This window comes from Amblyomma mixtum, chromosome 3 (assembly GCF_055824585.1).
Source record: "Amblyomma mixtum isolate Tamu chromosome 3, ASM5582458v1, whole genome shotgun sequence".
In the NCBI taxonomy this organism is placed as follows: domain Eukaryota; kingdom Metazoa; phylum Arthropoda; class Arachnida; order Ixodida; family Ixodidae; genus Amblyomma; species Amblyomma mixtum.
In genome coordinates, this window is record NC_143014.1 from 86,078,151 (window position 1) to 86,100,028 (window position 21,878).

A 21,878-nucleotide genomic window follows, 5' to 3' on the forward strand; every position below is an offset into this window, starting at 1 on the left:
TACAGTATTCCATTCAAGCTGCCCAGTAGAAGTAGGAGCTCTTGCAGCAACAGTAACAGTAACAACAGTAACAAGTGTTGTGCGAAGAGTCTGCTAGAAGCCATGAAATGTGGCATGCTCCTCCTGTGCTCCTCACAAAACAATGCTTCCACGAACGTTTCCTGCGTATAGTGCTTTGCCAAGCAGGAGTACTGTGCATGTGCGTGCTCAAATCTTTGATTTTATAGCACTGCCCGTAGCGTTGGCTCCACCATATGGTCATAATGAGACAGCTTATTTATACACCATTGGAAAAAACTTGACACTAAATGGCAAAAGTGGCACAAACAACTTGGTGATGCCACCTGTGTAAAAGATACCAAACAGAAGGATGCTGCACGGATGCCTACACTACTGCATTTTTTACCTTTTAGTTGATAATCAGCATACTGCAGTTCTTATTGCAGTCTTTAATTAATGCTATACCAAAGCATTTTGATGAACTTTATAGCAGTAAAGAATGAAAAAATGCTTCTTTGAACATTAAGTGCAACATCCAAAAAACTGAAAATCTTGCAGCATGATTGCTTTGGTCAAACATACCATGCTTAGCAGTGAAGCCCCTGAAAAAATTAAAGTAGCAACAGCCTTTGAAAAATGCCATTTTTTCCTTTCTGTCTCTCCTTACAACACAACCTCCACCTCCTCCAGAAAAGTTTGGTTTGGTTTATGGGGTTTAACTCAGGCTATGAGGGACGCCGTAGTGAAGGGCTGTAGAAATTTCGACCACCTGGGGTTCTTTTACGTGCACTGACATCGCACAGTACACGGGCCTCTAGAATTTCACCTCCATCGAAATTCTGCCGCCGCAGCCGGGATCGAGCCCGCGTCTTTTGGGTCAGCAGCCGAGCACCGTAACCACTGAGCCACCGCGGCGGCACTCCAGAGAAGTGTTAACACTGAGCTGTCGCCACCATCGACACGTAGAACCACAAACAAAAAGTACACATTTTGCCTCTTCCCACTAATGCAAGCATTTTAGTGAGCTCAGTGTCACTACCATCAATACATTAAATCACAAGAGAAAATATACCTCCAAAGGGCACACAAGGGAGGAGGACAGAGGTGACAAGAAGTTGCTACTTTAGTTTTTTTGTTTGTTTGTTCAGGGGTTTTACTTAGCACAGCCTACTTCTGCTTTGATGCACTGAAACTCCACCAGTTAGTTGCACAACGTGTGTGGATTAGGCATGATTTCCCTGCCCTTAGGCATTTTGTGATCTCCTTCAAAAGCATGGGAAAACCTTCAGAATAATAAATTCGCCATACTAAAGCCACTGAGTGTTAATCAGGGTATTAATGCCAGTGCTCATGCCTCCATGAGAGGGCCACCAAAGTCTCATCACTGCACATTGCTGCAGTTGTGCTCTCATTTGCTTTTTTTTTGTCCTACTTAGATCAGATGCTCCATATATATACTGGTTACCAGTGTGCCAATCTTCAAGCAATAGTAATAACCCATATCATTTTAATCATTCAGACCATGCTCAATCAGCCCAAACATCCATCCCTTCGGTGATCCTGAACCAAATACATGAAACCATAATGATTGGTGTATGTTTAGTAATACTGCACCATAAATTATTTATGTCTGTTGCATATTTCACTCATTAAATCCATTTCGTGTTGCTAAAATAACTCTTTGAACTTGTAAAAATGGCTCCAAAAAAGTACACATCCTACCTACTTTCCACTGCAGTCAAAACAGACAAGGGAAACAGGAACACAAGAAAACTTCACCTCTTGTAGCAATAATCAGTCATAAACACAGCAACAACAGCTAAGCATTTGTTTTCGTTTATGTATGAATTAAAAATGACTACAATGGCCATAGCCAAAGTACGATGACTCCATCAATGAGGCCACAAAACTGCAGTTAAACACAGCTGAGCACTATTCTCGATAAAATATTAGAAGTTAACTCGGTAGCAGTACAGGCTATGTAACATCCAACACAACTTACACTATTGCAGGCCTGATCAAAGGCAAATTTCTTTCCACAGTTTCCATTTGCATTTTCACCACTGAAGATACAGCACAGCATGGCCACAGTTTGTATGTCATAATGCTTTATGTAGTGGCTGATGCTGCAAGGAGTGCATAATACAATAAAAAAGCATTTGAAAGAACCAAAAATAAAATGAGCAGAGGAGGCAAGACCAATAAACTTAAATACATACAAAGTGCTCTGCCATTTCGCCAACATTTTAACCCCATCCAAAATATGTTGATTGACTGATTGATGAAGACCTTATTGATAGCAATTAAGGGGGGATGCGGGTTTCGGAGGTGCAATTTTTTAAATTTTTTAGTGTGAAGCAATGAAAATTGGCACACTTATTGGGAAGCGCACTAAATGAATAAGAACAAATTTTCACTCACATTTCTTATGTGGTTTTGACATGATAAATTTTTATGTGCTTCATGTTATACCAAACTTGCAGAAAGCCTGGCGTGACAACAAAACATAGTAGAAGCATAGAGTTGCTCTTAAATTTTTGCCAAAGAAATTGTTCATGCAGTGACATTCTCCCAATATTGTTATCAACCTGAGTTTTTTCTACACAGAACATTATATCAACGCTTGCGTAATGCACTCATTACCGTCGTGTCAAATTAGTGACAGAGTGAAAAATTGAGAAAGTAATTCAGGAATATAGGAACGTCATGGCATATAGAATTTATCAAGGAACACAATGCAGCAAACCGCATGAAAATTCATGCTATGCTTTGCTTTCTGCAAGCAGGGCAGTCAGGTCAAAAAACACTTTGAGAAAACTGGCATTTTCACGGAGATTTTAGCTAGTTTTTTGCTATCTACAGTCACAAAAATTTTTTGAAATCACTTCTGAGCTGTTTTCAGGGAAAATCTTTCGGGATATATTTAGAAAGACCTTACATATACAAAATCTGGTGTTTTCTAAAATTCGATCTTTTTCGAGATTTTCGTGATTTGAAAGCCGCATCCCCCCTTAAAGTAGGAAGGATGGTGAATGAGACGGCCAGAAGCCCTTGAGCCTCGGCAGTCTCTGCGGCCCAAGCCACTACAGCCGTTCGAATGGCAGGGCTAGAGCTGCGCATCAGTGCCAGCCACTGCTCCATGGTATGGATATTACTGCGTGGAGTCAATATTTGCGGACATGACCACAGAATATGGGTTAGGTTTGCAGGTTAGTTGCAAAGCTCACACACACAGGAGTAGCAGTCAGGGTAGCTATGGGCATACAGAGTAGGGTATGGATATGTGTTGGTCTGCAGACGTTGCCAGGCATGCTCTCCTGGGCCTTGGACAGCGTCTTGCGTCCTGCCTGGGTACGTGCGGTGGGCTTGTGTTATTTCTGGTAGTAGGTGAGCATACCCTTGTAGGCACCCTTGGCATGCCCTCACTCCTCTACCTGGTAGGCCAATTTGTGGGTAGAGTTATGGGCGGAAGTGTTCCCGGACAAAAGGAAGTGAGCCGGGGCCCCTATTAGACTGACAGAATGAGAAGTTTGGCTGTGCAATAAGCTGCAAAGTGCAGGGGCAGAGATCCAGCCATGGGCGTACTATAGGACAGCTTGTTTGGAGTCGCTTAAAATGGTGGTGGCAGTAGGGGTGGAAAGGGCCAGCGCAATGGCTGTCTCCTCGGCCACATCTGCATCGATTGATTGCATGCTGTGCAGCTACTGAGGTAGTGAGGGGGGTGCCCTTCACACCTGCCACCACCACTGTCATAGCAGAGTAGAGGGTGTGATCCATTACGTCCTTGTATACCACAATATGTTGTGCCACAAGGCCCTTATCTTTATAAAGGTGCAGTAGCAGTGAAGTTGCAGGTGACTGAACATTGTTTCCATTCAGTAACATCCCCCTCCCATTGATGCTCATCCCTATCTGTGCAGAAACTGGCACCTGCAGGCACTCTGAGGTTATACACAGCCACGCTGCAAGTAGATGGTTTGGTTTGGTTTATGGGGTTTAACGTCCCAAAGCGACTAAGGCTATGAGAGACGCCGTAGTGAAGGGCTCCGGAAATTTCGACCTCCTGGGGTTCTTTAACGTGCACTGACATCGCACAGTACACGGGCCTCTAGAATTTCTCCTCCAAAGAAATTCAACCGTAGATGGATAGATATCTAAACGAACACTCATATACATCACAGCTATTGGCAAGCAGCATAACTCATCCTGCTCCCCTTAAAGCTTTTCATGCCAACAGACATTGTGTGCCTCCAGGATGAAGCATTCATACCTTGCAGCCAGCACTCAACCAACAGCAATGTGCAACCACAAAAGAGGACATATGCACCTCCATGAGGAAGTGAGTGAAATTTTTTGCCTCTGCAAAATCCTCATAGTTATTTTGTGGTGCACACCACAACAAATGAACAAGGACAAAACAAGCATCGGATTATCATGGCACTGCTGTCCAATGCCTCCTTTGTCCTTGCTCATTTGTTGCACTCTACACCACCCAGTATAAAGCATAAATTTGCCCAAGTGTCTCTCCTCATGAAGTTACTGACCAAGACGACCACCAGCACATGCCTTAGCACACCATAAACTTATTTGCTTTGTTCAACCTTCTTTCTGAGACCGTTTAAGATAATTTGTGGTAAAATCTGGCAGTCTTTCAGACACAATACAAATCATAGTTTGCTGCACAAAGCAATCACCATGGGCGTGTTAAACAATGCTTTGAGCAAATCATTCAGTCATACTGCACACAACAACAGAGTTTAGAGACACATTTTTTTAACTTTAAATAGATTTTTAGTGGGCATCAAATGAGTTTTTTTCTTTCAAAAATGGGCCAAATCCACTTTAACAGAAAAGGAGAAAAATGCAAAAGTTTGTTATCCACATAAACCGTAGCCCTATCGAAGTTTTAATGTGACATGTTTTACATGCTAGTTATAGCAACTATACACAAACAAGTAACAAAAAATGGTTATCCGGGTGCAGCAACTACATGTCACTGGGAAAGCATTTACGACAATGTACCAGGCCCATAACTGCATGTTCCTTTGATCAAGGCAGCACTAGCTGTTTGCTCATGAAGTGCCGAAACAAATATGCATTCTGTGAATTTTCCTGCCTAAACAGCAGCGAAAAAGCAACAAGGTAGTTGCTTTCTATGCATGCTGAGACTGATTGAATAATATATCATTACTGTTGGCTTTCTACTTTTCACACTAATTTCTGCCCTGATTTCAATCAGCACACATATAGACGATGTGCATGTGGTACTATATGATGTGTGCACACCTGCACTAACAGTGCACGCCATCTTAGACAGCACAAGCGACACAGTTACCATGACAGCCCAAACTCAATGCAGTGAACCTGGCGGTGTCTGTAAATTATGATTGGTTAATGGTTAGTGAGTTCTAACATGCCAAAGACACATGCCATAGTGGACAGCTCCAGGTTAGTTTTGACCACCAAAGATTTTTTTTAACATGCACTGAAACCACAGTACACTAGTGCTTTTCACATTTCAGCACCACTTAAATGCAAAGCAACCATCTTGAGCAGTATAGAACACACTCTCAACATCAGAATGCCACAGCCACTGAGGCAGCACAGAAACTTTCGAATTTTACAACTGCCTGCAGCTACCTTCAGCCACTCTATTTCCACGTGGAGTCGTTTTTGAACTTCCGACGTGCCTCTCAAACAGAGAGCTGGGAAGCTCAAATCAATGCTATGTTTGTACAGCTGCAGAGAAGTGAGCTAAACTGAAGCAGAAGTGATTACCTTTCACTGGATGAATTTTTTAAAATGCTACGGACATCCATAGGGAAACCAAAAAGTCTTAACATAATTATGAACTCTGCACAGAGAGGCTGACATCTATTAAATGTGGTGGACTGTGCCTGAAAATTCTTGCAAATATACTCTTCGTTCTTTGTTGTACTGTGTTTACTTCTGTATTGCAACAACAGAGCATGATACCCTAACAATAGTCTTCACTTTCTTGCTTCCAGGTATGTGGCTGCAAGGAGCAGCAATAGGCAATGAAAAAGCTAGATTCATTAACTCAGCAACAAAATGAGCGCCACACACCAAGTTCTGTGGCAGGAACCAAATAATCAATGAAAAAAAAAAAAAAAAACATTACGACCATTTTTTTTTTTTTTTTCAGTTGTTAACTCAGTAAATATAAGCATGTTAGTTCCCTCAATTCCATTCTCGGGCGTTCTCAGAGTGGGCTTTTTGAAAGTAGATTTTTGGGCTTCAGAGCCCCCGAATATGTTTATACCTCAATCCATGCATACCTCTATGCAACCCCCCCCCCCCCCCCCCCTTTTTTTACTCATTTTATTTTAAGACTAATCAGACTGTGGTTGCTCATAGCAGACTGCTTTAGTATATAGCCAATCATTATAATTGAATTTGGACGTTTTTAAAGGGCCGTGCATTTGCGTGCTCTTTTTTTGCAAGCACGCAGGCAGGAAAGGATGGAAGCCAGGACATATGAGGCTCCATGGCACCTTCAGGAAGCTGGTGAGGTTCCCCGAGGCTAAAAAGATTGAGAATCTCTGCTATAAAGTATAATGGACCCTTCTTTTATGATAATGCCAACCTCTCTGCATGGCTCTACAACAGCAGCACAGGTAATTTTTAAAGCAACAAACATGTAAATCTCACACACTCTGCAAAGTTGAAACTTGTCAATACAGTACCTATGATGTCATTATGTCTAACTGCTCAGCTCCACCATTTACTATCACACTCAATACGAGTTGCAATGCACAAGGTGCGGTGGGAGCTCAGTTCTGAAAACAGTGCGGTTCCAGCGGTGGTAGAAATTTATTCAATCAGTGGTTGATGCAAAGAACAGAATGCCCTGAATGTTCGTACAGGTTGGGTGCTCTGTGTGATGGTGCCTTGCTTTGCCATAAAGTGGAAACCTCAGCTGGTATACTCCGGATGCACTGCAGCTGATATTAGTGTGATAGCATGCCCAGCACTTCGGCCTCATTTCAAGACATCCACAGTCACTATTAGTAATTGGTCTGCAGCAAAATGGCAAAAGTGACTGCACAGTGAAGGAAAATATCTAATGCTTATGCTGCCAGATGACGCAACAGAGCCAAGAAATCCAGCAAATAACAAATATGTGCAATAAATCACAAACACTGATTCCAGCATTCGCCGACCGAAGGAGTGCTGTGCCCATGGGACCGCAGCATCAGGACCTTGTTTGTCTTGAGAAAGTTGTGGACTTGCAATAAGTGCTGCTAGGGACCACACCTGCCAATACAAATACATACATCACGGCATCATGGCACTGTCTCACACTTTAAAAAGAATGTGAATTCTACTGCAAGAAGATTGTAAAACCTGAGCCAAGTCTTTCCGGCCCACATTTGCAGCACATGTTGCGTTGTGGTTGCAAGCAGCAACAGGATCCCCACAGTCCAACCTACAAGTGTTTCAAGACAAAAGAGTTGTACATTTTTACTAGACACCTTTCCAGTTTGAAATTTTGAAATTTGTTTGAATTAATGGAACGTATGAATTATCCGAGCGGCAAATTATGAGAAACCAAGCTCTTTGCAAAGGAGACAAAACGCGGATGTGTATCATGTTAATGCATAATAACATTCACCTGTGCTCGCAATTAGGGCGTCAGCAGTTCCGCCTTCTTGTAAGCTGGTGATGCTGTGCATGTGTCCATTCAAACTCCATCCATTCAAACTCTTACGCTAAACCACTCCAGAAGCCAAAATGGCAGCAAGTGAACAGGTAGCAAGTGAATTAGAAAAAGCTATTATATTGCATTTTTTGTATGCTTCACGTGATCTGGTGCTCACTTGTGACATTGCAACCGTTTTTCGACTGCTGAAACCGAAACTGCATGGAAGAATAAATTAAACTGTAAGTTAGATACTGAATGTAAATGAATTTCACGAGGTGGTTCATGTGTAATGTCTTACACACCATTTGAAGGCAAAAATATACTGTGAAAAGTTTTGTGTCTCTACACCTTTAAATCTTCTCAAATTAAATGTGACCACAATTGCGATGGAACTAAATGGACAAGGCTTACATGTAGTTCTGAGCCAAAGACTGGTTGATTGGCATGATGCCTGACATGTTGTAGATGAGCACAGCAGCACTCGGCATGGGATGCTGCTGTGATGATGCCTGACGTCCTGTCCTCCTCTGTGTTCTGCCCCTTCCCTTCTGCAAAACAAACAGCAAAAAAAATAGAGTGGCCTAGCCTTTTAGCACAAGCTTTTCTGGCCCATCTTACAGAAAGGCAGCTCAGTATTTTTCTATTGCAATCTGAAGATTTGCTATTGCAATTCTGCATGACACAACAGACCTTCTATTGAAGATCAGCAACGAAAGCAGAAGTGAACATATGGCAACAGATAGACTAAAATTTTTATTTCATTTTTTTTTTACTTTAAATTCACTTGTATCCTTGCGCCTGCCAGTGCAGTTTGAGCATGCACTTATGCCTGGAAAGAATGCACTTCTAGCCTCAACGAAAGTTCAGAACAGCGTAAGACAGAGACCATAAAAGAAGACCTTCACAATTTTGTTAACACTTATTTTCCATTTCATTAATGCTAGCCAACACTGCAGAAGTAACAGCTTCCAATCAGCTAATCAGCAGAGGGAACATCTTCAACCCCCCATACTATTCCAATGCTATATAAATAAGGGGCAGATTTAAGGCACCTCTTGGAGTGGGTGGTTTGGGGAGGGGGTTCTGTTTGCACAATGCATTTCTTGAATTCCATCCCCACTTAAATCTACCCCTGGGGTGCAAGGGGCCTTACTTCTTCTAGCCTGTACAAAAATTTATAAACAGGATATATGTTCAGTTTGACCAATCAACCAACTCTTAGAGTATAAAATAAATGATACATGTTAATTTTATTATTAACATAGATGTTTAAATTTAGCATGTAACATTACTGCAACTTACACAACTGTATAACGGATGTTTTGTACTCTCTCTGACCTTCCTCATTCCCAGTGACCAATTACCGTACGAACGCGTGTAAGGGCAGCAATTTTTTTTTTCAGATTCGAGGGCCAATTTTCGGGGTGCGGCCCATACACGCAATGTGCGAAAAATATATTTTTTTTTTAAGTAAAAACACACCAATCAGGGAATGAGCAGCATTTATTCTACGTTCAATCGTCAGTCCGACTACAGAACTGGTGCTGTGCTCTGGTGCACGCTCATCCCACAAGAAGTCGCGCCGCATGTCCGCTGTCAACGCGTAGCCATTGTTCTGCAATTCCATCACATAGCAGAGCAGCTCTTCTTCCAGTTTGGGAAACTCGCACGGCTTGCCTCAGAAAGTGCACTTTTTGCAGCTTGTGCTTCTCAATGCATCCTTTAGGCTGCACCATCATCTGACGCACTTCTCGGCCATGTCGAATTTCTTGCCTGCCGCACGCTTGCCGTGTTCGAGAACTAACTCTCAGCCGTGTAGATATTAAGGTGCTTGCCCATCATGCTAAAACTGCAATGCCCAGCAGCAGCACACGAAAGCAACAACTGCAGCAAACTAACACGCTATCACAACTCCCGCCTTACCTTTGAAAGCCACAAAAAACTGGAGCTGGTGATACTGTAGCTACCATAGATAACGAGAGCTCGCGGCGGGAAAAAAAGTTGACGATGATGATGATGATGAGATGCGGCCTAGGGTGCCATCCGTGGGCGGCACCTGGAAGCTCCTGTGTGCGTGTGTGGCCTCCGCGAACAAGCGTGCCATTGCTCGCAGCCCGAGCTGATTGCAGAAGCCACGACGCGTGCATATTTTTTTCGGGAAAACAGAATGTAGCCCATACAAGGGTTCGGCCCTAACACACGTTTATACGTTATCTACCAGCTCACTGCCACCAAAGTGATTTTTACATCAATACTGCATTTTTGATCTATTTCAAAATTCCTTTGCAAGTCCTGTAGATGTCCCGATTTCAATGTCCATTCCCACACGTTTCGTTCTTCCTGTAAATGTCCAAATTCAACTTCAGACACACAGATCTTAAATGAACATCTGTCAAGTGTCATAAGCCCTTTGGTGTGATGAATATATGCCGCAAAGAGAAACAATTGTCACACATTTGGCATACAAATCTACCACTTCAGGGACAATGGCAGTGTTTGCTTTAATCAAGTATGACTTTAAATGTAGAGTAACAAGAGCCAAAGTCAAAGGGGTCTCAAACTCATCTCATCAAGTGGGCCACACTGGGAAGAAATTGCAGGACCCACAGGATAGAGGAAAATGGATAATAAAAAAAAAAAAACACTTTTTTCCCACATACACGAACAAAAAGATACAAGAGCTTCACTTAACACTAGTGGCACACCCATATGGGCATAGTTTGATGGTTATTAGTTCAGACATCCATCAAGCTGACAAATATAGCGGATAATCATCTATTTTTTGTCCTGGAACATGGTGATAAATGCTATGTGCACCCACAACACTTTCTGTCATTAGTTGAGTGCCTTGCCTCCAGCATCTCAAGAGTGCCAAATGAATAGAAGGGCATTTTAGTTGGAGCAAGCCCAAGAAGCAGGGGTAATGAGCCAATTTTACAGATTACTAACGCCCTCACCAACAGGGTGCAATACCCGTCATACTGCCCATGGCCACTTCCAAGTCCTATGCTGTTTTGGCTGCAGTGAAAGTGAAATGGCAACACAAAGCCAGGCATAGCAGAAAGGAACGATATTACTAGCTCAGAATTTCCGCACATAGTATATCTAGCCTCTGACTTGCAAGGCACGATGATGAACTGGCTGGTGTTGCTTTTTAATCACCTAATGTTTTTTGTGTTTTCATGCTTTTATATTTGTTGATTTTTCAATGTGCTTGTTGCAATTTTACAGTGTGCCACTTCATTTTTAGCGCTTTTAGGCCTAATGTTTCTCCCCTATCGCTTTTATAGCCCTTAACACCATATATGATGTTGACTGCAAGTGATATGTTTTGCTATATATTACATGCCTTCTGAAATAAATAAGAAAAAAAAACAGCGGTCACATTCTGTCTTTTAAACCTAGCATTTCTTACACTAATTTTTATTTTGCATTGGTGATGTGCAGTGCGTAGTAGACACATGTGGTGTTGACACGACAAAAGAATGACTTTAGCAAATATAAGTTAATAGTCTCGCTTGTGGGCGTAACACGCCACAGGGCAAAAGTAGTGATGTTTTTAATTTGGTTTTACCACAGTAAGCTACTTTTTAACTTTTATAGATTTTTAGAACTGTTTGATTATTCAGAACATTTTTTAAGTCCTGCTAATAAAAAAAAAAATTGGCAACTGTAAAGGCACAAAAAAGAAGAGCTGATAGTAAGTGTCAAAGCCAGGAGTAACAGACAGCAAATGGAGCCCAATCAAAAGTGAAGGAACAGTGCTAAAAAGATTGATTACAACTCGAAATATAGGACACCAATATGATAAAATTTCATTCCACTCTTCAATGACATTTTCTTGGTATATTTCAGGCAATTTCTATATTAAGGCTGCATGAAAGCTTTGTGCGTCGTACTCTCATTACTTAAGACATCTCACTGCACAAGTTGAGCCAATCAGCTATGAGAACATCAGCAGTCAGGACAGCGTTTCCAATTCTAGGACTTCAAGAGTTTATTTGCCGACAACTAACAATCCTACAGCTTATCCAGCAGACAAGGTAGCATTTAGTTAAATGTGTTTTGGATAAAATGGTCACCAAGAATATGACAAAACAGGAAGCCAAACTTCACCTTGTTACTTTTTGTGTCATGAAGTTCCTTCAAAAAACACATTCCAATATAGCTACATTGCACTAAATTAAGTCCTACTTTCTTGAAAACATAACAGCTTAATGCTTTTATGAAACATCTGATCTCACAATAATCCGGAGTCAGAGCACAGGCTATCACCCATGGAAAGCGGACCAAGCAGAAATCTAGAGCGCTGGAAGCAAGGCTAGCTGTGTGTGCCTGTTGGAACTACATCCAGTGTTGGTGTTAGCCACTTTAGTAGCAACAGACTAACTTATCTAGCAAAACTGAGTCGGCCACAAATATGCACTTGTGGCCCGTATCAAGCAGGCACCACATGCCAAATTCCATCTGCCATCTAACAGCTCCATGAAGGTCAACCACAGACTTTCTTTACTTGTTTATGCACTAAATTTGTGGCTTTTAAGAGCACCTTGAAACTGTGTGATCATTCACTGGACACCACATATTTTTCAGACAGCTGGGAGACCTGAAAAGAGGAGTTTACCCTTTCTTTGTAATAGAAGGAGGAGATGGAGACATCTTGTGGCTGTGCAGTCGCTGTACCTGGGCTGTGCGGTGCGTAAAGGCTGACCAGAGATGAAGTAGAGGGGGGCCGGCTCGCTTTGTGCTGCGAAGCCAGGTACGCACCCAATGCACTCAGTGAACGCGGTGTCACCTCTGTGGGGGCATTCATCTTCTGAAGGTGGGATGGCCGTGTAAAGCAGACAAGGTAATCTGACAAAACAAGGGAAGGTCACCCAAATTCAGTGAAGGGTACACTGCAATAGAACACAAAATGCTCAGACAAAAAAAATTAAGCAACAACATGTATTCTTAAAACAACAAGGCAATAGTTACAGTGAGGGCACTGTTTGTGCAGCACAGGGGCCCAGAGTCTTATTGTAATTGTTAAACTTGTGTTTCAATAAAACAGCATCCCGAGCTGGCTGCGGCAATTATCTTAACATGTCAACCACACAGCCTTAGCACTGCACAGCTACCCCGCCAGACTGTCTAGGCTGAGTTTAAGATAGGTGCTGCTGACGTGCACAACAGTACCAGCAGCAGGTGTCATCAGGGCATCTGAGAGATTTTCAGATCTTGGTGCCCAAACAAAAGAATGGGACCACAAATACAGAAAGGGCATGTGCACAAAAGACTCAAGCTGATAAGAGAAAGTGGATGTGATACCCAACTTTGATGCTGTTTCGCATAACCTAAAGAAAATAAACAAAGAATGGGTGCGAATGTGGCATTTTCGGCATCCTGTAAGATAGCCCCATTAGCCAGAACCAGCAGTCCTTGCAGTATTGGCAACCATGCCTGTCCAATTACGGGGGGGGGGGGATGTGGGTTTCAGAAGTGAAATTTTTATTTTTTGGCACAGAGCAATGTATTTGGCATGTTTATTGGGCAGTGCACTAAATGAATAAATACAACTTTTCTCTCACATATCTTCAGTAGTTTTGACAAATTTTTATGTGCTTCATTGATGTGCCAAAATTGAAGAAAGCCTGCTATGACAACAAAACATGGCAGGGGCCTAGAGTCGCTCTTATATTAAGGCGAAAATAGCTCATAGTCTCATTCGTTTATATGGCGTTACATCCAGCCCCTGGGGCGACTCATCGACGATGATGGGTGTCCATCGAGATATGTGAGACAGTTACTGCGTAATTTCCTTTCCTCAAATACAATTTTCATTTTCTTCATTACAGCCCCTCTTTCTTCTTTCATTCCCACTTCCTCCCTTCCTGTACGGTGTGGTTCGGGTGTGCACCGATGTGACAGAGAATTACTGCGCCATTTCCTTTCCTGAAAAAGCGTTGCGTTCAAAGGGCAAGGCATCGCGCCGAACGGATGGTGGTGTTCTGTGGACTCCTTGGCAGCACTACAACACGCAGTCGCGTTCCACTCCTAAAGGCGAAGCTTAAGCATCATTAATTAGCAATTAATTAGTATTTAGTCATTAATCAGTAATTTGTCATTACTTAGTAATTAGTCATTAATTATGTGTAACGTCATCCAGTGGTGACATCACCAGTGCCACAGAGGCAGTCAAAGTGGTGCGGAAAACGCTTTCACCTCTACGCACTTTAGACAGTCAAAGTGCCCCCTGAATTTCTTTATAGCCAAGGAATGGTTCATGCTGTGACATTTTCCAAACATTCTTATCAACCTGAGTTTTTTCTTCACAGAACGTTATATCAATACTTGCATAATGCGCTCATCACAGCCACGTCAAAGTAGTTGCAGAGTAAAAAAATCAGAAAGTATTCAAAAAAGTAGTAGCGTCACCGCATACAAATTTATCAAAACACACAATGGAACAAACTGCACGATAATTCATGAAGCCATTGTCATGCTGCGCTTTCTGTAAGCAGGGAAGTTGGGCTAAAAAACACTCGAGAAAACTGGCATTTTAACGGAGATCTCAGCCAGTTGCTTGCTACCTACGGTCACAAAAACATTTTTTGAAGTCACTTCCGGGCTGTTTTCAGAGCAAATCTTTCAGGGTACGTATAATTAGAAAGACCTTATAGATATGAAATCTGGTGTTTCTAAAATTTCGATTTTTTTTTTTTTTTACATTTTCACGATTTGAAAGCCGCTTTCCCTTAAAGAAATAGAAAACAATTTGTGGAGTACAAAAAAGGCCTTGTGTATGCGTTATCACGGACATGCGGCTAACAGTATATTGGCCAAACTGCTTGCTGCCTAAATGAACAGTTAATAAAGCACCCTTACAACCTGTCACAAGGTCTGCAAAGCTGCAAGGTCTGCAAGTTCCAAGCTGCAAAGTCTGCAGCTTAGAACTGCAAACAGTGTCATTGCATGCCTCTATATGAAGAATGCTCTGTCGTGTTCTGCAGCATGAATGTGCACACAAGAGAGATTGCAGAAGCAGTGTGGATTATCCAGGCTAGTGAAATCTGCATGAGCGAGGGGCCAGTCACGTAGTCAGAAAAAGAAGTACAGTAACTGGTGCAAATGGATAGTATTAATACAATCCAAGCAGCACATGTTCTAGTCCATAAGAAACAAGAGTAAGCTTAGAAACAAAGGCTTCATCTTCAGTGAGTGCTGCAAAATTAGAGTGAATGACAAAACAGAATACTGTTGTTGAATTTTTTAGGAACTGACTCTGCTATTGCTTCGCCAAATTTTTTTTACCCTGTTTTCACTACGATCCCATGATTCAGCTCTTGCTTCAAATAAAAGTTGAGTTTGCTATCTTGTTGGTTTTTTGCTTAGTTTGTTTTCTCATTGGGCGCAAAAACAATTTGTTCCGCCTATGTGATCATGTTGACGTCCGCTGACTTCAGTCTAGTTGTGATAATTCTTGTTGCTGCTTTGGCTTTTTGTCCCCACTTTTCTTTTTGTGCTGGGAACGCTGACCTGCTATGATATGGTATGAGAGATCTAACATTCTGAAACAGCATGTGGGCTGTAAGGGACACGCAGTGGAGGGCTCCTGATTGATTTTGACCACTTTGGTATCTTTAATGTGAACTTACATTGCACATCACACCGGCATTTTCTGCATTTTGCCTCCATAAAAATGTGACCGCCACGGCTGGGATTTGGTCCTGCGACCTTTAATGTATAGCCTCCTTGGATTGTGGCTAATGCAGTAGCTTATAGTCACCACCTGTGTGTGCTACATGTGTCCTTCTCATCAGTTGTTTGGTTTGTGCTCTAAATAACTATGTCACATCAACTTGCCCCACTGATGAGGTAGCCGTTCACTATCTTTGCTACCCTACCCTTCGTAAACTAGAGCAAAATACCTGTTCTCAAGCAAGAGCCTGAACTTCTGCCCATTTTTCTTTGCTGCTAACCAGTTGCACCACATATGCCTTTGCTCTTTCCAAATCTAAGCTAATTCAAGACCTCGCGACCTTTTAGTGTCTAGAATTAATTTTTCCCAATATCTTTCCATCCTGCACAATACTAGGATGCATGCGTAATATCGTGTATTTCATTTTTAGTTTTCCTGTTCAGGTTTCTCTAGGTCATGTTCTTGTGTTTACAAAAGAAACGTACACATAATTATCAAGCTATCTCTTCTCACAATGTCCACCAGTAGTTCTCCCCCGCTATTTCTACATTCAATACCATCTTCCTACTAGTATACATGCCCGCATTTTTTCTTCCCTACTTTTGCAGCAATTACTACAAAGTAGTACCACTACTTCCCTCATCATTACGGTGCAGTGGCACTTTATTTTATTTGACTATTCAGCATCTTCATATACCTTCTTGACTACCTTAAAAAAATTAATGAAACTGAGGTTTCATTGTCTTAGTTATATGATCTAGGCACAAGTTGTAGCAGAATCAAAGTTGCCACATTAGTTCCAGAATTAGACTGGTTATTCAGGCTAAATATCAGGCACTACCTACCTGCTCCACAAAATCTTGCTCCTGATGTCCTTGGGAACGGTACACTAGAATCTTGAAAGGAACCATAGACAGCATAAGGGTGTTTGAGACGTTCTGCAAGATAGCCACTATCTGAATCCTCAACCTCAGCAGACTCCTAGAAGATAGTGAAAATATAACATGGTTACATTTTCTTCACAGATTACACGATTGGCTGACCCAGAATAGCAAGTGTGAGCTACTTACAACACAGCTTTCAAGTGTTGCTACCAGCTGTCGTAAGCAGGGTTCTAAGCAGTTGCGATTTCTTTTGACATGTTGTTCAGATGTCATTCTCAAAACCTAGAATGAAGGAAAACAATATAATTTTTTTTTCCAGTTCAATTGTCATTAATATAATGGCACAAAAAGTGCTTTGCGACTGTATTAAAACTTGGATGCATAGGCAAGCAATGCGACAGCTGCTTTTTCACTTCATGCATTATAGCTTCTGAACAATGCGAGCGCAAAGGTTTTTTTTAACTTTTTTATTGCTTACAGAAGAGTTCCGAATGCTTCTGAACTCTGCTGAGCTGAACAGTTTGCACGCTGTTTTTTTTTTTGCATTTTTACATAGACACAGTTAAAAAAGAAAGACAGGCTAATATGAACCACTCAACTTGTGTACACTGGTCAACATGAATTTTTGCAGGGTGCCAAGAGTATAATTTACAAGTTCGTAAGCACACATTCTTGCAGTAAGGCAAAGCAGTGGTGAATTGCAGGTGGCTTGTGATTACACACATCTGGGTCCTTGAAACGCTCGTTACAGTATTTTGAGTACCACGACGGTTCCAATTATTCTTTATTAAATGTCAAGTACACATTCTCCTATGTGACAAATGAGCAGTGTTGCAAAAAAGACTATGTATAACCAAAAACAAGCAGGCGACTGCAAGCAGTGTGTGTGGTTCTGGAAAATATTGTTATGGCCATAGGCTAGGAACAAGAAGATGACGAAGTAATGGTGCTTGTGTGTGGTGGACGAGGACGACGAAGTGTTTTTGGGCACTGGCCCTTATTGTAGTATGGCTCCTTTGCTGTCTCTTGCTTATATATCTGCAACCCCTTTTTGTAAATATATATTTCTGCCTGTTACAATATTCTTCGTTGGCACTGCTCACACATTTTCCTTAGTGAACTCCTCTTCTTACGTCTTTGTCAACCCTAATTCACTAGCACTGTCTACAAGTTCACAGAGGTCCATAAGTTTGGCTGATTATGTTAAGCTGAACTTCCGATAAGCGGAAATTTGCAAGGTCATGTCACATTCACCTTAAAAAGAGCCTCCTGTATTACTCAATTTGAATGTTCCACAACTGAACAAACAAGTGCTTCTGAGCACTGCAAAAGAGTCACATTCTTAAATTATTACATGTAGCCCCAGTAAGCAAGAATTCACACAATGATCAAACCTTTGCAAGCCTGTTTTCCACGCTGCTGTCTACTGTGGTCCCCTTGAGAAACTGGAACGTTGGGCTGGCATTGTATGGATAAAGTTGCGGAAACTGAAGCCTCAGCCTCAGCACATGCATTCCCACAGTTATTGCAACACAGCAGACACGTTTCTCAGCATCCAGCTGAAAACAAAAGAAACATGTGCATTAAAAACAAGCCTGAAGATGAAGGTGCCTAGTTCTGGAGCATGCTGCACGCCTGGTTTTCGAACGAGATGCAAAAAAGCATGGAATTGTTTGCTGAATATCTCAAGACTTTGGCACTTTGGCAAATTCTGTAACTTGAATTAGACTTATATCAACACACTCTTCAAGACTGTGACTGCAACATGCAGCATGAAGTGAATAATTAAAAAGTTAACAAATTTCGGTCAATTAGTGGCATAACCGTGACTGCTATCTTGTTATCTTGTGTCCGCGAAGTCGAACACATACCTAGTAAAGGCAGTATCCACGCGAATATTAGTATCATTTTTTTATAAAGCTGTAAATATTTTTAAAAATCTGATGTTATACTCTGTGAAGTGGGTATTTCGCCTAAAAGCCACCACTACGCCTAATCAGCTCACTCCAAGCCACATTGGAAATCTTTTTACGCATGCTTCCACTGTGAATGGTGTTGTCACAGCACTAAGGACAACTTATGGAAAATAAGCCCAGTATCCGTAGCACATGTCCATTACCACCTCAGTCAAGCAGTACTACTCTACAAAGCATGTGAGGAGCCCAAATATTTAAATGAAAAGCTGAGTGGTTTTTTTGATCGCAGTGTCAACCTCCCTACAAGCAGTTAGTGCTTCCTGCAACGCTGCATTGGACTTCTATCATGATTAAGTGCTTGGATTAGGCTGCAATCTAAAGCTAGATAAAATACAGTAAAAGCTCGGTAATTTGATCCCTGTTAATTCAGAAATCCAGAGAATTTGAACTTCTGGCTCCGTTCCGGCCAACATACATATTAGTTTATAGCGTCAGCCGCTTGGAATACACGAGACATTTGTAAACATGGGTCATCACATGGAATTCACCTGTGCCCAGCAAATGACTTATGACTGAATTTTTTTCTCCCACGGAGTTTCGGTTTCAGTTTCGACACCCATACTGTAGCTATGGCCTTACAGCTACAGTAAAGGTCTTACATAAGGCAAACAAAAATTGCGACAGAATTGCTGTTTACTTTCACAATGCCATTCCAGACCTTGGGGCATGTTGGAGTAAGAGTAGGAATGAATTAAAGAACTAAAGTAGTAATTATATCTTAGTTTTTGTATGCCTCATGCGACATTTATCCCAGCTGTGACCACATAGCCACTACAATTGAAGCCAAAACTATATGAGAGGAAAAAATTCAGGTATAAATTATTACCAGACGTAGGCAAATTCCATGTGATCAGCCATGTTTACTACTGGTTAACACACCATTCTTAAAAAAAAAAAAAAAAGCACAAGGGAAATTTTGGTACCTCTACGCCCTAAAATAAGGACCTGGCCACAACTTTTACCTCTTGGATGATGACTTTTGGGATGTTTATGTTGAGGAGTGAGAACTCCCTCTCAAGGTCAGGTGGTGGGTGTTGAGGCAAGGGAGTCTCTCCTTTGCTTGAGACAGTGCCTATGAACTTGGGAAACTCTGAAGAAATGGGTGTAGTTGGCACTTCAGCCACCATTGAGGCTGTCAGGGAAACTGCGTCATCCTCAGACACATCTTGGCCACACTGTTTCCAGTCACACACAAAAAAAAACAAAATTAGTTATCATGCAATGACTACTTCGCTCTAACAAGAAGGCTTAAATACTTGAGTACCACACAGCACCACCCCGCATCAGGCGTCGGAAAGGGGAACCCGTCATAATGCGCTTCGTGCTAGCTTCCTCTTCGCCATCGCGCTTGATTCGCTGATTCGCAAATTTCATGCAGTGAAGAGCGGCTGCGGCGCCTGCAGTCTGCTCAAACTCATTCCGCGGAAATCAAGAGAACTGCGCGTCCTCCTATTCAAGAAATTTAGCATAGCGCGATCCGATTCCGCAGGAAGCCAGTTTGCATGCGCAGATCGCCCTGAGGACACCACAAAGGGTCAGGCGCCGGCCAACTGTTTGCATGCCTGCCCTGCAGGGACCAATCAGCGTGTACGCACTAGCGGCGCGCAGAAGCGGATCGCGCTATGCTGGATCTCTCTAGTGATGCACACCACCGTACCACGGTTATGGCGCATGCGCGGCCACAGACACCTGACAAGTACAGATCTGGGCACCGCGCTTCTGCCTGTTCGCGTCTGTAGCCGCGAGCATGCACAGGCCGGCACCGGCATACGTGCGGGAGTGCAGGCACGTGGTGTGGAGTCAGAACTTTGGTTGTGCGCGTACTGCGTTACGATCCAAGAGTATGAAGCAAGACTTACAGAAATGTTATTCGCTCAGGACGAATACTTCGAGATTTGGAATGCCAAACAAACATTTGGTTTGAATAAAACATCGAATGCTTAGCTCATAGCACCGATATAGTGTGGTTTCTCTCCTTTTGGTCTGTGTGTTCATGCTAAGCATTTTTCATAATGTATGGCACACCATTTACGAGACTTCTCTCTTCTGTCTGTCCAGCCCTGCCTTTTTTTTCTAATTTTTTGTGCCATTTAATTCTACAAAATTTTTCTAAACTAAGATACGACAGCATTAATACTACTCAGTTTCAGCGAAATATGGGGCCTGTTGAAATTGACATCTTCATTACGCATTATTACTGAGCCCAACTGATGCTCCTGTGTTTTGTTGTTGCTGGATGGTAAAAGACAAGCGACAGTGGGAGAAGCAGCTGTTTGAGCACACACACTGACACCTCGCTGCCTTGAGGTCTCGCATGGCTTACTGTGTGTCGATGGTGAACAGGTTGGCTGTTTTACATATTCTTGTGAAAATTAAATCCGAAACTAAGATGCAAAAAACGGGCTTCAGTTGATTATTTTCAGCAAATTGGTACGTGTGGCGTTCAAGGCACTGTTTCTTCTCAGCAAAAAAAAAATAAAAGAGTACCAACTCAACCAGAAACACAAACTAAAGAATTTTAGAGCTCTACTCTAACAGCGACACAATCTTTTTCACTGAAATTCATGGTAACATTTGCGCTTCTGTAAAGCACTTATAACATTTATGTTGTTTCGGGCCTCGGCTGGGCCTGCCTACTTGTTGGGCTGGGCCAGGCCTGGTAGGTGAAAGCTTCCTCGGGGTCGGGCCGGGCCCAGGCATATATCAGAGAAACCAGGCCGGGCTTGGGCGGTAATGGTAGAGGATAGTGGGCCCAGGCCGCGTCAATAATGATGGCCCGTGCAGTGCTCTAGCCTAGATCACATCCCCCCCAAGCAGCTTGTTGACTACAAGTGTCTAGGCGAGGAGCACATGACCGCGCTGGCGAGTTTGGAAAGCATTGTGATAGGGTCTACATTGAAGAAGCAGACGTGCATAGGGAGAAATAAACGCCCCTTGCGTCTGACTGTATTTTTGGGTGTAGTATGGGAAGTGCACTTACTACGAACCTCAGATACAACGAATGCAATCTGTGTGACCGCCAGGTTCATTATAGACCCTATTCACTATCATATTTGGTGGGCGACAGGAGGCTCCTGCATGGCACCCCCTCGGCGGCCATACTCTTGCAAGGTTAGAAACTAAAATCTCTGAGGGGTGCTCACGGACACTAAAGATGCTGTACAAAGGGAGATGGTGAGGGGACAGTGCACCCCACTTCTCTAATAGGTGTGTTGAAGGGTGCTGACAAAAGCCCTCTGCCTATGCCTTCGGGTAGAGGTCATTATTGGATTTACTGCACAGTAGGATTGTCGCGCTCCTGTGGGCACGACACGACACGAGTGCCATCTTGTACCACGGTTGCCCGCACAGGCGCACCATGCAGTTGGCATCACGTGAATAAGCTTTATAAGTGGGCTCAACTGTATATGGACACGCCTAGTATGCTCCCATATCTTTTTAAAGTAATTTTGTTAACATGACCTTTGATAAGAAGAACAAATTTTCTGGTCTCTTCAAGTTTGCCTTAAAGGGAGTCTATTGTGTGCTTCCAAGAACCATGCAAGTCAATGAGCATAGAGATGCTAAAAAGGTCAATAAGCCTTGGCAACAAACCCCATCAGTAGTCTTAAAAAAATAATACTGCACATGAATGCGACATTTCTAGAACAAAGGAAAGAAAAGGTAGAGTA

At 42.4% G+C, this 21,878-nt stretch overlaps 1 protein-coding gene across 3 annotated transcripts in view; it reads right to left on the reverse strand.

Moving 5' to 3' along the window:
- Wdr59 (WD repeat domain 59) overlaps positions 1-21,878 on the reverse strand; it is a 48,800-nt gene that overhangs the window by 9,707 nt on the left and 17,215 nt on the right. For all 3 annotated transcript variants that reach the window (XM_089579988.1, XM_089579989.1, XM_089579990.1), the window contains exons 12-20: positions 19,170-19,382; positions 17,626-17,790; positions 16,418-16,513; positions 16,193-16,328; positions 12,291-12,520; positions 8,078-8,214; positions 7,369-7,450; positions 7,163-7,278; positions 2,003-2,126 (exon numbers count right to left, since the gene is read on the reverse strand). In XM_089579988.1, coding sequence (XP_089436114.1) covers positions 2,003-2,126; positions 7,163-7,278; positions 7,369-7,450; positions 8,078-8,214; positions 12,291-12,520; positions 16,193-16,328; positions 16,418-16,513; positions 17,626-17,790; positions 19,170-19,382 — 1,299 coding nt within the window. The remainder of the gene's footprint in view (positions 1-2,002; positions 2,127-7,162; positions 7,279-7,368; positions 7,451-8,077; positions 8,215-12,290; positions 12,521-16,192; positions 16,329-16,417; positions 16,514-17,625; positions 17,791-19,169; positions 19,383-21,878) is intronic.